Here is a 14020-nt window from a genome sequence, read left to right on the forward strand (position 1 = left end):
CTCACCGCAACACTGCCCCCTTCTCCGGGGCTCACCACGCATGCACTGGAGCTTCTCAGCAAAGCCCCCTTTCTGGGGCTTCTCAACTGCCCCTCTCTGGGGCTGGGATCACTGCACCCCGAATGCTGCGCCCTTGCTGGCGCTGGGGGGCCCTCCAGCCCCTATTAGCCTCACCCAAGCCACCGGTGACAAACAGCAACACAAACGCAATCCCCTTGGCTATAACTTAAACTGAAGCCACCTGGCTACAACCACGTTCAAGCCTGCCAGGGATACTTCATCCCGCCGCAGTGTCAGACGCTGCTCCTGCATTCAGGCTGCTCCTTCCTTCCATGACAGAACTCCTTCCTCCTTGGCTGTTGGCAGGGAACTGCTCTTTAGCCTCAGCACCTTGGGTTTATAAAGGAACCAGGCCCTGCCCCTTTCAGTCAGCTGTCCGCTGGCAGGTGTGATCTCTTGCTAGCTCTAGTTGCCCTGGCAGCCAACAGCTGGGCTCCTTATTCCCTGCTAGGGCTCTTTCCCGAGCAGTTTCCCCTCTTTAGGACTTTCCCTAGCAGTTTCCCCTCTTTAGGAGCAGGGCACCTCAGTGCTCTGCGACACTTACACTCAAAGCAACTTTTGATTATAGAGTTTTGTTTATGTTGGAAAAAAAATATGTGGAAAATTTGGGTGGGGGGAGGGGGAAGAACCAAAATTTCCCATTAAAGTAGCTGGCATTTTTTGACAGGTTCTAGGAATAGTAGATAAATATTTTGAGTCCACTAACTTTGGCAGTCTCATGTTAACCCTAGGCTTCATTCCATTATGACAGTTGTATGAATCAGCTACCTTCACTGACATCAGTATAAATAAGCATGAGATCAACATCAGTCCTTGTATACATAAAATTGCAAGTAATTATGTCTGTTCTTGTCATTTTACAGGATGATTTTAACCATTGTTTTAATTAATTATAGGATGGGGTGAACACGTGTATGTTTATACGAAACACCTTAACCAGACTTATGAGGTAATATATTGTCTTTCTCCTCTTCTTTATAAAATAATCATGCAAGGACTGAAATGATTTTCTGGCTAAACTTTTGAAAGTGGCCTCTAACTTTTCACATGTAATATATAATTGTGTATGTGCAGCTATATATGTTTAAATCTGATTTTCATTTACAACTCTTAGGATTGGAAAGGATTTGCACAGATAGGGTATCTGTACACATGCTGGATGGGGGCACTTTAATTAGAGTGGCTCTAAGACCCGCTCCAATTTAAAGTGCCCATAGTGTCTTGTGTATCAGCATCCCTGCACTTCAAAATGGCGGCGGGGATATTTTATCTGTAGCTCATTCAATGGAGGCCCCCATGGTGAGGGAGGAGTGGGGGCGGGGGCTGCCCAGCCAGGGCAGGGAAGGATGTGGGACAGAGCTGCAAGCGGCTTGTTTGTGGGGTGCGGGGAAGGGGGGTGGCTCCCGCTGCTGCACGCACCCCAGGGGAAGGCATAGGGGGCATGTGCCCGCTGGATCTGTGCATGGGGTGAGGGCAGACTGCTGCTGCGGGTTGGGGCCAGGGGCAGCATCAGGCTCTTCTTGGTGTGGGGGCTACGTTTGGAGTGGGCGGCGGCAGCACTGGGAGGCGGGGGCTACAGAGGGCCGCAGCCCCAGCACAGCCCCCTTGCACCGCCCACAGCAGCAGCCTGCCCTCGCCCCACGCACAGATCCAGGGGCATGTGCCACCCCATGCCTTCCCTGGGGTTGTGTGCAGCAGTGGGAGCTGCCCCCATCTCCGCGTTATGCCCCCCAGATAAGTCACTCGCAGCTCTGTCCTGCGCTTTGCCCTGGCTGGGCAGCACCTGCCCCAGCCCCCCTTCTCACTTACTGTGGGGGCCTCCATCTTCCTCCACCACACGTCCCTTTCCTCTCCCCGCCCTTCCCCCCCAACAGACTTACCAGCCTGACGCTGCTCTCCAAGCTGCCGAGTAGGCCACGTGCACACGTGCAGGAGGCATTTATTGGCAACATTATTGGCCACATCAGCCAAAACAAGCTGATCGCTGATAATATCAATTTTCCTTTTATTGGTGCTGATATGACCACCGTATCAGTGCACCTCTAATAGGAGTGAGTGGTGCTGCAGGTTAATTGGCATGCTCTGTATTGTTCTGTAACCTTCCCATGAGGAATGTAGACCTGTGATGTGTGATTAGTTTTGACCCAGCATCTCAATCAGGAACAGGTCCAAATGAGATTGTCCTTCTCCAGCTAGCTCCACCCACATGCCTTGTGCTTATGAATATGTGTTGGCTGCTAAGCAGTAGTAAGCACTTAAAATAGTTCCTACTTCTGTAGGTTCTTATTTCCTCTTTGCCCTGGACAGAGAATTCTGAGCCTTACTTTTCTAGGCTTCTTGCTCAGGAGGGAGGCCCTACAATCAACTGCTGATCAACCCAAATTATATTCATTCTGGCAATAGGTGACAATCTAGGGTAGAATTCTGTTTCCCTTTGTGCAACTAAGTGGCAATTTTCTAGCTTTATAATTGGTATTTCTAACAGGCACAGGTTGCAAAATTGTTACCCTGCACTGTGGTTGCATAAGCATGAGCGTGTAGGGTAAGCATATTCAGTAGGCTATGCACTGCCTGGACATGTACACAGCTATATATGCACATGCATTCTGGACCTGTAAATCTGTTTCTGTCACAGAAATGTAGCTGCTCAGAAACTCATGGCTAACAAGTGTTTGACATGCTTTACCCTCAGTAACTCAATAGTTAGGGTAGCCTAGAAGTAGGAGACCTGGGTTGTAAGCCAACCTCCTCCCTTGAGTGTGTTTGAACCTATGCATTTTTGGCTTCCTAGCACAGTGCTCCTACTACCATCTCACAGGGTAGACAGTATTGTAAACCCTTCTGTAGTGCTCCTTTTGAAGTTGGTCCTCCTGGTAGCCAAGAGAGGGAGCTATTAGGGGCCAGGAAGAAAAGAGCAAGTGACTTTATGACTCAGTGAGATGGTTGTTGTCTTGGGGTCTAGCCTCGATGCTAACTCCCAATGGGGTAAAAAATTTCTCACAGTTCTGCTCTCTACCCACGTTATCCATTAACTAGTAAATGCAGGGTGCAGTGGTTCAGTTTCAAAATGTGCCCTAGAGAAAGGTTTGGGCATTGCCTATTTTGTGGCATTGTGGTACTGGCCAGTCACAGAGGTATAGGTTCAGACCTGCTCTCCTCAAAAGGAGCCTGGAACCTGGCTCTCCCACTTCCTGGGCAAATGCCCTATTCAGCTACTGGGGCTAAAGCATGGGAGGCTACCACAACCTCCTGTCTCTCTCTCTCTCTTTTTCCCAGACTTATTCTTGGGAATGCAAGTACAGCGTGTCCTCTACTGTTCAGGCTTAGTTTGCATGTACGTATATTCTAATGCCTACTGCATACGCTCACTCTAATAAAAGCCTTGTCTGTGTGTCTGTGTATCTGTAACGCTTCAGGCCAACTCCGCATACCCTGCCTAGAGGCTGGGTGGTGATTAGCTGGCACAGGCGGTACGGGTACAACTTGGTGCTCAGGGGAGTGGCTGGACACGGTCAGGGGCAGGGAGCCACTGTGCCTTGCTTCCCCCTGACAATGGCTGGCAGGCAGAGGGGGGTCACGGTGGCCCACTGGCAGCGGTGGAAGGGCCATTAGGGGGTAGTGGGGCTGTGGCTGCGCTGGGCTGCTCCCGGCAGGAGGGCAGGCTGTGCCCTGCCTAGCCAGGCTATGGGGTCATGGGAGCCCGGCATCTTCTCCAGGGCCGGGGGCGGGCGGTTCCCACCACTGTATGAACTGCAGGGGAGCTGGGGGAGGGAGGCCTGTGCCACCGCCTTGGCTCCCCTGTGCCACCCCTGCATGAGCCGCTGGGCTCTGAGTGTTCCACGGCTTGGCCTGGCCGGGGCCCCGTTCCCTGTGAGTGCACCTCGCCTGGCTGGGCCGTGGGACACTCGGAGCCTGGCAGTTCTTCCAGGGCTGGGGGCAGGTGGTTCCCGGTGCTGCACACACCATAAGGGAACCAGGGGAGGGGAGCTCATGCCACCTCCTTGGCTCCCCCACGCTGTTCTCCTGCACAAGCCGCTGGGCTCCCATGGCCGGGTGGATTGCAGGCACAGGAATTCAGGCCCTGGCTGGGCTGGGCCATGGAATGCTTGGCAGCTTCTGCACCCTGGCAGCTCCTGCGGAGGTGCAGCACTGGGGAGTCAAGCAGGGACTTTGTCCCTAGGGCACTGAGCACACAGGGCTAGATAAACAGTTAATTATGTGGCAATATTTTATATATATATATTTTTAGCAGAAACTTTTCTTTAACAGGAGACTTCTCTACTAATGAAAGTGATCCCATTAGATGTTTTCTCTTGCTGCTGCAGCGTGATATAAGTGCTGTAGTGGAAATTCATTTATCAGTATTATTCTATTTACTAACATAAATTAATACTTTGAGGGCATTTGTAGTACTACTCAGCGTAGAAATATTGCACCCAAGTCCTTTCATTATTTGTAAATTGTTAGTAAAAGTGTATGCCTTGCCTACAAAAATCTTTCTTTCTTGTGTAGGCTGCCTCTGATTAGTGTTGCATTAGTTCAAGGAAAAGCTGTGGGAGGAGGAGCGGAACTTACCACAGCTTGTGATTTCAGGTAAGATTAAAATATTGTTGAGCCAACTCCATGTGGCTGACAATGCCTGAATGGCATATCTATGGGACATAGAAAATTTGAGACATTTTGTACCATTGTTTGTCATGCATATTACCAGGAGTCATATCACCTAATCCTTAGGGCATTTGTAATTGGTCTAACTTGCTGTGTAAGCATGCTATGAGGAGGGTAGGTGTAGGTTTACTTTGGATTTCCTGACACTAGAATGAAGAGAGATGATTTTTACAGTGATTCCAGTCCGCATATCATGGTAATACAGAAAAAATGAAGGCCAGCAATGAAGCTAGGTTAAGTCAAGCACCTCCTTGCTTTTGGTAAACAAGGGAGAGCCTCATTATTTGATTGATAGGATCAAACATTTGTGAACAAGCTGCCACTATGATATTAAGTAGAAGGCAGGATAGATTTGCACCTTATAGACCAGGGGGCAAAATGGTGGATCTGGCTGGTGGCTAGACTCCATTTCCCAGCAGCCCCTGCCCACATTGTTGCAGCTGGTTTCTGTGGAGACCCCAGCAGTGGCAGGGCTATGATGTGGAGCCAGGGTTTCCATGGAGACTGGCCCCAGCAGCACTGGCAGGGAGCATGGCTGGGTGGTGAGCTGCTTGGGGCCAGGGCTGGGATCTTGCAGCAGTGACAGCGTGGTCTGGAGCCAGGGCACAGCTGTGATCCCCTACCTGCATGCCCCTGCCTGGGGCGCACAGGCAGCGGATCGTAGCACTACCCTGACTCCAGACCATGTTGTCGCTGCCGCAAGATCCCAGCCCTAGAGCAGCTCCCTGACCAGCTGTGTGCCATACCAGCACTGCTGGGGCCAGTCTCCATGAAAACCTGGGCCCTGCGCAGTCACGGTCCTGCTGCTGCTGGGGTCTCCATGAAAACTGGCTGCAGTGACGTGGGCAGGGAATGCTTCAAAATGGAGTCCTCCACAGACCCGATCCAGCCTGTGGGCCAGACTTTGCCCACCCCTGTGATATGTTAACTGAAGTAGATATACAGCACAGGCTTGGTTACAGCTCACTTCATCACATGCTGTGAAAGGACCTGCAGGGAGCAGTATACAAGGAGAGAGAGAGTTGAATACAAAGAAAGAAGGGGAGGAAGAGAAGAGAGGAGCAGTGCTGCAAGAAGCAAACAAGCAACAAACCCATAGGAATAAAGGAGTCACAAAAGCTAATGCAGGTAATGGAATAAGACTCTATAGTCTCTGTTTAAACCACACTTAACACAATTCAGTCTATGAATGATTTCCTGTTCTGCAAGTTCTTGTTCAAATTGACCTTTAAAGGTTTGCTGTCTAAGAAAAGCCACCTTGCAGTCAGCGATGGAGTGTCCAGGGAGATTCTGCCACAGGCTTGCTTGTCTTTCTGAAGCTGGTGCCAGATCAGTTATTCATTCTTTCACATAGGGATTGCCCTGCCTATCCAATATAGACAACAGAGGGGCACTGTGGGCAAGTGATGGCATATATGATAGAATTGCAAGTGAGTGATCCTCAGCTGATATAATCCTTGCTATTTGGTCTCTACTGGTGAGGGGACACAGCTTGTAACTGGGTCTGTTGCAAGACCTGGTGCCTCAGTGGGAATGGGAGTTAGGTGGCCTGTTGCTGGAGAGATGCCATTTGAGGTTGGGGGTTGCATATAATTCAGGAGAATACCAATGCCAGAAAGTAGGGCTTCCTGGATTGCCAGGTTTGTGGATCTTGGGTAATAATCAGTAAAAGTTGCCCAGCCTAGGCTCCCAGGAGGTGGAAGCTGTTATTCTCTCCTGTGTTTCCTGAGGTAGATCCTGTAAGAATTTATCTAGTTCTTCCTAGTATCGTGCCATGGGGCTTCTGCCAGGGGTGTGTTAAACTCTGTGTTGGAAAGTTGTATCAGCTTCCTGTATGTATGCTGTTTGACTGTGACAACAGTGGCACCCCCACCCCCCTTATCAGACTGTTGTGTGAAAATATCTGGGTTGTTTTTAAGGCTTATTATGGTGTTCTGTTCTGCAGGACTGAAGTAGTATTGTAAATGATGTTTTTTTTGCAGTCAACACAGTGTTATACAGAATACTTCCACCAATAAATTAAATTATGTTTTTTGGAGGCAGAAAGGCTCAGCCCCCAGTTCTGCACATGAATTAATTCCACACGCCCTTGGCACTTTAGTTTATGTTTCCTCTTACTTGGTGAATGTGCTGTGCTGTGTACCTGCAGTGACTTCAGCCTCAAGATATGTTAGCTGCTGTTAAACCTCTATGCTACAGAAGGATTGGTTCCAGCTTCATCACCCTGATTTATAATTGAGAGTGGTGCCACATTGCATATCAGGTTATGTTCTTCCCTAGCAACGTAATACGTGTTCCCTCAAGATGAAGAACAGCAAGCTTGCCTGCCATGAAATCCAATTAGCAAATTCCTTTTTCTTATGACAACTTCTCATTAATGGTAGATGAAAAGGTACACCCAGAGCTGTTGAGTATTTTTAATCACTTGTTTCTGTAATACACTACTGGATGCTGCATACAGTTTTTGGCACATCGGTATCAGAAAGATGCTGTCAATTTAGAATATATGAGGTAACACACAAGGCACCAGGCCTACAAGTTGTTCCATGTGAGTGCTGCTGGTTTCTGTCAAGATGAAGCAGTTGGCAAGGTGTGGGCTTCAGTAATTGTATATTTATCATTAAGTTAAAGATGTCTAACTAGTAATGTGAAAGCTGCCTACATCTGTAAGGAGCCAAAGAAAACACATAGGTGCCTCTGTCAGTCAAGGAGAAATAGCCACATGCATTCAAGGAAAAGATATTTGGTCTTCAGAGGGGCCTAAATGCCTGGAGTGAAAAAGAAGTTGCTTAGAATGAGCCAAAGAAGTAGCTGGAAGCTAAATTCAGTGGTATCAGATAGGGCCAAGACAAGCTTACGCTGGATGTCAAAATGCTTTCAAAATCATATGTGATAATTTTAGAATAGTTTCTCAGCAACAGGGAAACAACACTTTTTGAGCCACTTGAAACTAGATAAGTCTTAGTATACATCTGTATAGCACAGAAAACTGGAACCCTGAATAATGGTTTTGTGTACTAGTGCAATATGAATACGCACGTACCAAATTTGCAGTTGTGTGATTTTCACAGAAACAGTGAATTCTGGCAGGCTCTGCAAAAAATGGCAGGTTCACTGCAAAATAAATTAATAAAAAATAAATAAATAAATATACCTTACCTGCAACCAGAGAAAAGGATAGAAAGCTCTGTAGTCTTGGAGTGTGAGGGTGGAGGATAGGGAGAGGATGGACAGTGGGGATGGGGCAGGGGAGGGTGGATGGCCAGGGAGGGTAGACAGTGGAGATGGAAGGCAGATAGTAGAGGGTTGGGTGGAGGGTGGGGGGCACAAGCAGCTGGATCGTGGTTGTGGGCCATCTGTAGCAGGCAGGCTGCACCAGGGTCCATGAAGCTCCAGCATGGCTTGTTGCATGCATGCACCCGCCACTGGCGTGGATCCTGATGCAGTCACTTCCTGCCTTCCAACTGCCTGCCACAGCTGATCATGTTCCAGTTTGGGGACGGCCCAAGACCGCATGGATTAATGGTTTCCCCCGGCTTAATCTGTGCAATTAAGCCACGGTGTTGGGCCATCTGGAAATCTGCAGGGAGGGGCGGGAATGCCAGGGCCAATGTTCCTTCTAAGGTGTAGTGATCTGTGAGCGTGCCGCTTTGGTCCATTCCCGAATTGGTCCCGTCTCCCCCTGCAACACTACCCTGGGGAAGATCACAGCCTCTTCCTAACAGCTAATGTACCCAAAGGTACAAAATCCATTACATGGATCTGGACTACACTCAGCCTAATTGACAAGAATCCTCATGTAATGGATTTTGCAATAATGGATTTTGAGTAAAACTAACAGTGAATACTAAACTAGAACTAGAACGGTGTGTGGTTTGTTTGGAGGGGGCAGATGTTGCTTACACAGTGGAGGGGAGCCAGGCTGTCTATGCTTCAGGAGGGGTGAAGGGAAGGGAGAGGACCTGCCCAGGTGGTACATGCAGCTGGAGGGGCTGGGGAGCAGAGCAGTTCCCCAGCACCAGCCCCAACCCCCACCTCGCCTCCAGGAGCAAGGGGCACATGGCATCAGGGCCGCGGAGTGGAGCAGTTCCCCGGCGCCAGCCCCCAGCCCCTCCCTCACCTCCGGGAGTGAGGAGGCACATGGCGCTTCCTGAGTTTACCTTTGCTAAGTATCCCGCACCGGCCCTGGTGCATCTACCACGCTTTGCGCCCAGCTTGTTGCCGCAGCCCAGCTCCTCTCTGGGCGGGTGCGCAGCATTAATGAGTTTGTGCATGGCATGGATATAAATCCTGCGCGAGCAGCTTGGAGGGAACATAGGCCAGGGCTCCTCAGCCTATCAGAGATGTGGAGGGGCCTGCTGCCCTCAGCCCACAAAAATCTACCTTGAGTTTAGTAGACCCCTAATTATGAGTATCCACTACTCCTAGGTGCCATATTTGACATACATAGAATTGACAGGAGTGTAGACTTAGAGGACTCTTGTGTCTTTTGCTCATATCAGTGAACTTGTTAATGACAATGAATCTAATTTTCCTGCTGTAAATAACCTTCATTAGGAATTTTGTACTCTTAACAAGATGCAATACAAAAAAATCCCTCCTTAGGAATACAGAATTTGTCTTTTGGCTTTCTAAAGCAATTTAAAATTCTCTAATTTACTTTAGCAATGCAGTTTTCACATCCTGTATAATTTCAATCATTATCAAAGGGCTTCCCTTTTTGTATTAAGTGGGCAGCTGCAAATCCTCTCATTTCCTTCCATAATTCTCCAAATAACTGTAGCTGTGGGTTCATTTTTCATCATTTTCCAAACACACTGAATGTCTAGTACAACTAAATATTAGCAATCCAGGAACATCTAGTGGGAGTTTAATGAAAACCACTGCAAAATAGTGAGAAAGAAAGAGAAAGAAATGGAGTCTATTGAAGAATATTCATCCTGAGTTTTCTGGTGGAGGTGAAATTCTGGCTTCGTTGAAGTAGGCAGAAAAGTTTGCATGGGGGGAGGATTTTACTATCACTCAGGAGTTCTCAAGAGTAACATTCAAAACTAAGAGGCCTGTCTCCTTTCTCAGACTATCTCATCTTATCTTTTTAATGACTGCATGCATCAGGTAAATTTAAAGTTGGAAATTCATTTCCATTTTCACATGCTCATAAGTTGCTGAAACATTTACTTTTGAATGGATGTTTTCATGGTATGTTGTCTACCTAAAGCTGTACTGCATTAGTTATACTACTGTAGTTAAAAGAGTACAGCCCTACCTAGCATGGATACACTTAGAGAAATATAAAAATGTTTATATCAGTGTAGCAGTAGCTTATGTTGGTAAAGAATGGGTTTCATACCCTTTATACTAGTATACTCTGTCCATAATAGGGGTTGTACCTGTATAACTGTGTCAGTAAAAGATCATACCTGTAACCCAACATACTTATACCATGACAAAATAGCATGTAGACCAGGTCAAAGGAACTCTTAACAATATCCTCCACCTTTTTATATGATAGGTACGAATCTCTGGAATTTGTGCTAGAAGTGCGTGGTGTGGAGGCTTCTTTAATTTGGGGGTTTCCCCCACGTGCTCCCCTACTGATGATTGGTAGAGTGGCCCCATCACTCACCACTCACCGCCTGCACCTGATGGCTGGGAGGTAAAAAACGCATATTTAAAACTACTGTTTTCGCGTCCCAGCCATCAGGTGTGGGCAGCGAGTGACAGGGCTCCTCCGCCAATTAATGGTAGGGGGGTGCACAGGGAAAACCAAGATTAAAGAAGTCATAACACCACACACTTCTGGCACAAATTCTGGAGATCCCTAATGATAGGAGAGTAAGGAAAAGAAATACATTTCTCATTTTAGTATCCTTTGCCCACCCAAAACGTTCCTTAACTGGACTTTTGTGGTGTTATTTCACATTCTCTCCACCCAGCCATCTTGGGCATGTCTACACGAGACGCTACTGTGCAGTGGTTACTGCTCATTTATTTAGTACTTGTTTAAACAAGTACTAAATAAATGCACAGTAAGTGGAGCTACTGTCCAGTAGCTCCAGCAAATATCTTTTAAGTGATACTACTGTGCAGTAGTCTAATAATGTTGAACATTAGTGTATTAGCACTGTTAAGCTGTGATCTGCTACTGCGCAGTATTTTTTGGTTACTGTGCAGTCAGCGTCTTGTGTAGGTACGCCCTCTGGCAGGCACAGGGAATGATGCTCTCAAGGTATACCTGAGGTCCATTTGTAATTTTGCATGAGAACATGACTGTGACTTGTCTCATTGAATCACACAAGCACTTATTTTTAATTACTGCATTTACTTGAATCCAAGAGGACCCTGAATTTAAGATGACCCCCTAATAATTCGATTCTGTATGTGGAAATATTATACATTTGTTAGCATTTTCCAGGTATAGAATCTAATTATTGAAGCATTGTCTTAAATTAATCTCCCCCCAACTGCTATAGTAGGGAACGCAGTAGTTAGTAGTGAAAGCAGTAGCTGGAGGGCAGGGACATGTTGCTGGTGGGTAGGGCCTAGGAGGCACCCTGGCCCTCTGCCCCCCCACCGTGTTCCCACTGCAGCCTTTGTGCCACCCTGCCACCTGCCCCCGGCTCCCCACAGTCTTTGCACCTTCCCATGCACCCATTGCCCACAGTCTCTTTTTCTTTCCCCCCTGCCACTTCTCACAGTCTCTCTCTTCTCCCCCACCCCCAACTCTCCAGAATCTCTGCCCTTTCCCTGCCCCCACTCTTACTGACAGATGTTGCTCAGGCTTTGTTCTCTGCCAGGTCACAGATCACAGCACATAGAAGCACAGCCCTTGCCAGGCCATGCAGCTGCAGTGACACTGCTGATTGGTCAGACAGGGGATAGATTTTCCCTATACTTCAAGCCTGGGAGTATAGCTGGGAGCTTAACAGTAAGTGGAGGGGAAGAGGGCTGAGGAGAGAGCAAGTAGAGGAGGGGGCAGGAGGCTGCCATGGGTCTGACTCCAACTCTGACTGAAGCTCAGGGCTAGAGTCAGAGCCGCAGCAGCTGCTTTCTCTCCCTCCCCTCCCCCATACTTTGTTCATGAATCTTAGATGAGGCGATTTCCCCACCGTGCTCACTAGGAGGAGGGGAAAGGACCTCATCTTAGATTTGAGTAAACATGTTACCTCTAAAGTTCCTGATCAGAACATTTTACAAACCAGGGAAAAGGAAGACTGGTTCCTATTCTATGTCCCGTTCATGCAGAAGATTTAGCATATGTAAATGAATTTACCCTCAAATGTAAGTGTTTGCAGAATTGGTGCTCCAGAGAGCTCAGAGTCTAGGATTACCACAAGATACATTAGCAGATAGAGAAAGACAAAAATGGGAATAGGTGCAGTCTGAGAGTAAAGGCCTTTGCACACATCAGTAGTCTGTGGGCAGAATGGTTACAGGTGGACATCAACATAAAGCAGCATCAGTGAATCACAGTTCATAAGCATCATGACTTTCCTTGATTTTCCCCTAATTTGCATTGGCTCCTTTTTTAGCAGGTTAGGTGTTTTGGGAAATCCCACTAGGTATCTGTCTGCATGTATCTATTTAGGTAGGTACCTAAATAGCTTTGTAAAGCAAGCCCTAGATTGTTCTTTGAAAATGGACTGTTTTGTCATATAGGTGTTTTTGAAACATTTACCCCACGTTTTTGATTGCACTGGCTTTGAGGAAAGAGAAAGAACGGGAGAGCCTAGTCTACACTAGAGAGTTTTGGTGGGAGGCCCTCACACAAAGATCTTCTGTTATGGCAGAACCTTCCTGTAGGTTCTGCTGCTGTTTGGTATCCAGCAGAAGGTGTCTGTAGATGCCTTCCAGCAGCTGCTGCATTGGCAGCTGGCATCTTTCAAGGGTGCACTTTTCACATTGGCAGCCCAGCTGCTGCAGTTAAGCTGTATGGAGCTCCAGAAACGCGTGGATGCTCATGTGCTCTGGTAATGTAGCAATAGCAACGGCTGCTTGACATCACACTTGTCGGTGGGACTCAGAAGTTGAAAAATAAATTGGCTAGACCTGAGCAAATGGGAGCACTAATAAAGGTAGGAACTCATCTCTTCTCCTACTTTTGAATTTAAATCGGTATGAAAATAAGAACCTAATTGTGTCATTACTGAACACCAAGGTTTTTTTTCCTTTAATTTTTTAGTAAAAGAATTAAGAAAAATGAATGCAAAACATTAATCTTGCACAGTTAAAAGTAGTATATTTACCCAAATCCAAGATGACTTTGCATTTAAGATGACTTCCCAATAATTAGACCCTTCCCCTCTGGTCCCTTGCCACTTGTCTGGTGCCTGTGCCTGCTCCTCTATCGCCTGCCATCCCCAACCACTTGCCTTCCACTGCCACCCTTTGTCACTTGCTCTCCGCCACTGCCCCTTACCTAATATGGTGGCTCTGGCTCTAGGTCTGGCCTAGTCAGGTGGTGACAGCAGCAGCTCTGGGCCAAGTGAGGCAGAGCCAAAACTGCTCCCCAGTTGCCAGGAGGTCTCTCCAACCCCCCTTCCCCCAACCCCAGCCACCATGCAGTGTCCCCCACACCCTCTGCTCTCCCCTTCTTCCCCAGAGCTGTACGTTGCATGGTCTTCCCTTTGCCTCCTCTCTATTGCACTGTGCAGTCTTTCCGCTGGGCCTCCCTTGCATTGCATCCCCAGTGCTCCCCCTGTTGCATGAACTATCTTGAGCCACCTTGAGCTACCCTGGCTCAGGGTAGGTGACACCTCTGTCTCTGGTCCCAGAGCTGGAGCCTCAGCACCTGCCTGCCCCAGGCCAGTACTCAAATCCAAAACAAGCCCACCCCCCCCATGTTGCATTGGGAAGAATACCTCATCTTGGATTTGAGTAAATACAGTACCTCTATTTGAGGCAAGCAGTACCTTACCTTACAAAAAGTACTGTTATTTTAAAGAGGTATTTACAGAGCATTCTTCTGTTCAGCATCAGTGAAAATGGAAGAATCTGCCCTGGGGATGGGGGAAAAGTTAATGCTAATATTCTGCTGATGTTACAGCAGCCATATTGCATGTGTATGGTTGGAGTTTTTTTCTTTGTATTTTTTGGCAGCTGTGTGTAGCTTAGTTTATTATTACTATTTATGATGTAAAATGCATGCCTTCAGTCGTGTTGCAAATCCTGTATATTTTAATGTTGCTATAAAACAATAGCTTTTGCATGTTCTGAGTTTTCCAAAAAATTATACAAACTATACAAGCTTGTTTTTGTGTGTACATATCTATTGCATACCGACGATAAACAG

At 47.4% G+C, this 14020-nt stretch overlaps 1 protein-coding gene across 1 annotated transcript in view; it reads left to right on the forward strand.

Moving 5' to 3' along the window:
• Window positions 1–14020, forward strand: part of ECHDC1 (ethylmalonyl-CoA decarboxylase 1) — a 66586-nt gene that overhangs the window by 29873 nt on the left and 22693 nt on the right. The window contains exons 4-5 of the mRNA XM_006029885.3: window positions 957–1009; window positions 4573–4653. Of these exons, the coding sequence (XP_006029947.1) occupies window positions 957–1009; window positions 4573–4653 (134 nt within the window). The remainder of the gene's footprint in view (window positions 1–956; window positions 1010–4572; window positions 4654–14020) is intronic.

The sequence above is a fragment of the Alligator sinensis genome, unplaced genomic scaffold (assembly GCF_000455745.1).
Source record: "Alligator sinensis unplaced genomic scaffold, ASM45574v1 scaffold96_1, whole genome shotgun sequence".
Classification (NCBI taxonomy): Eukaryota; Metazoa; Chordata; order Crocodylia; family Alligatoridae; genus Alligator; species Alligator sinensis.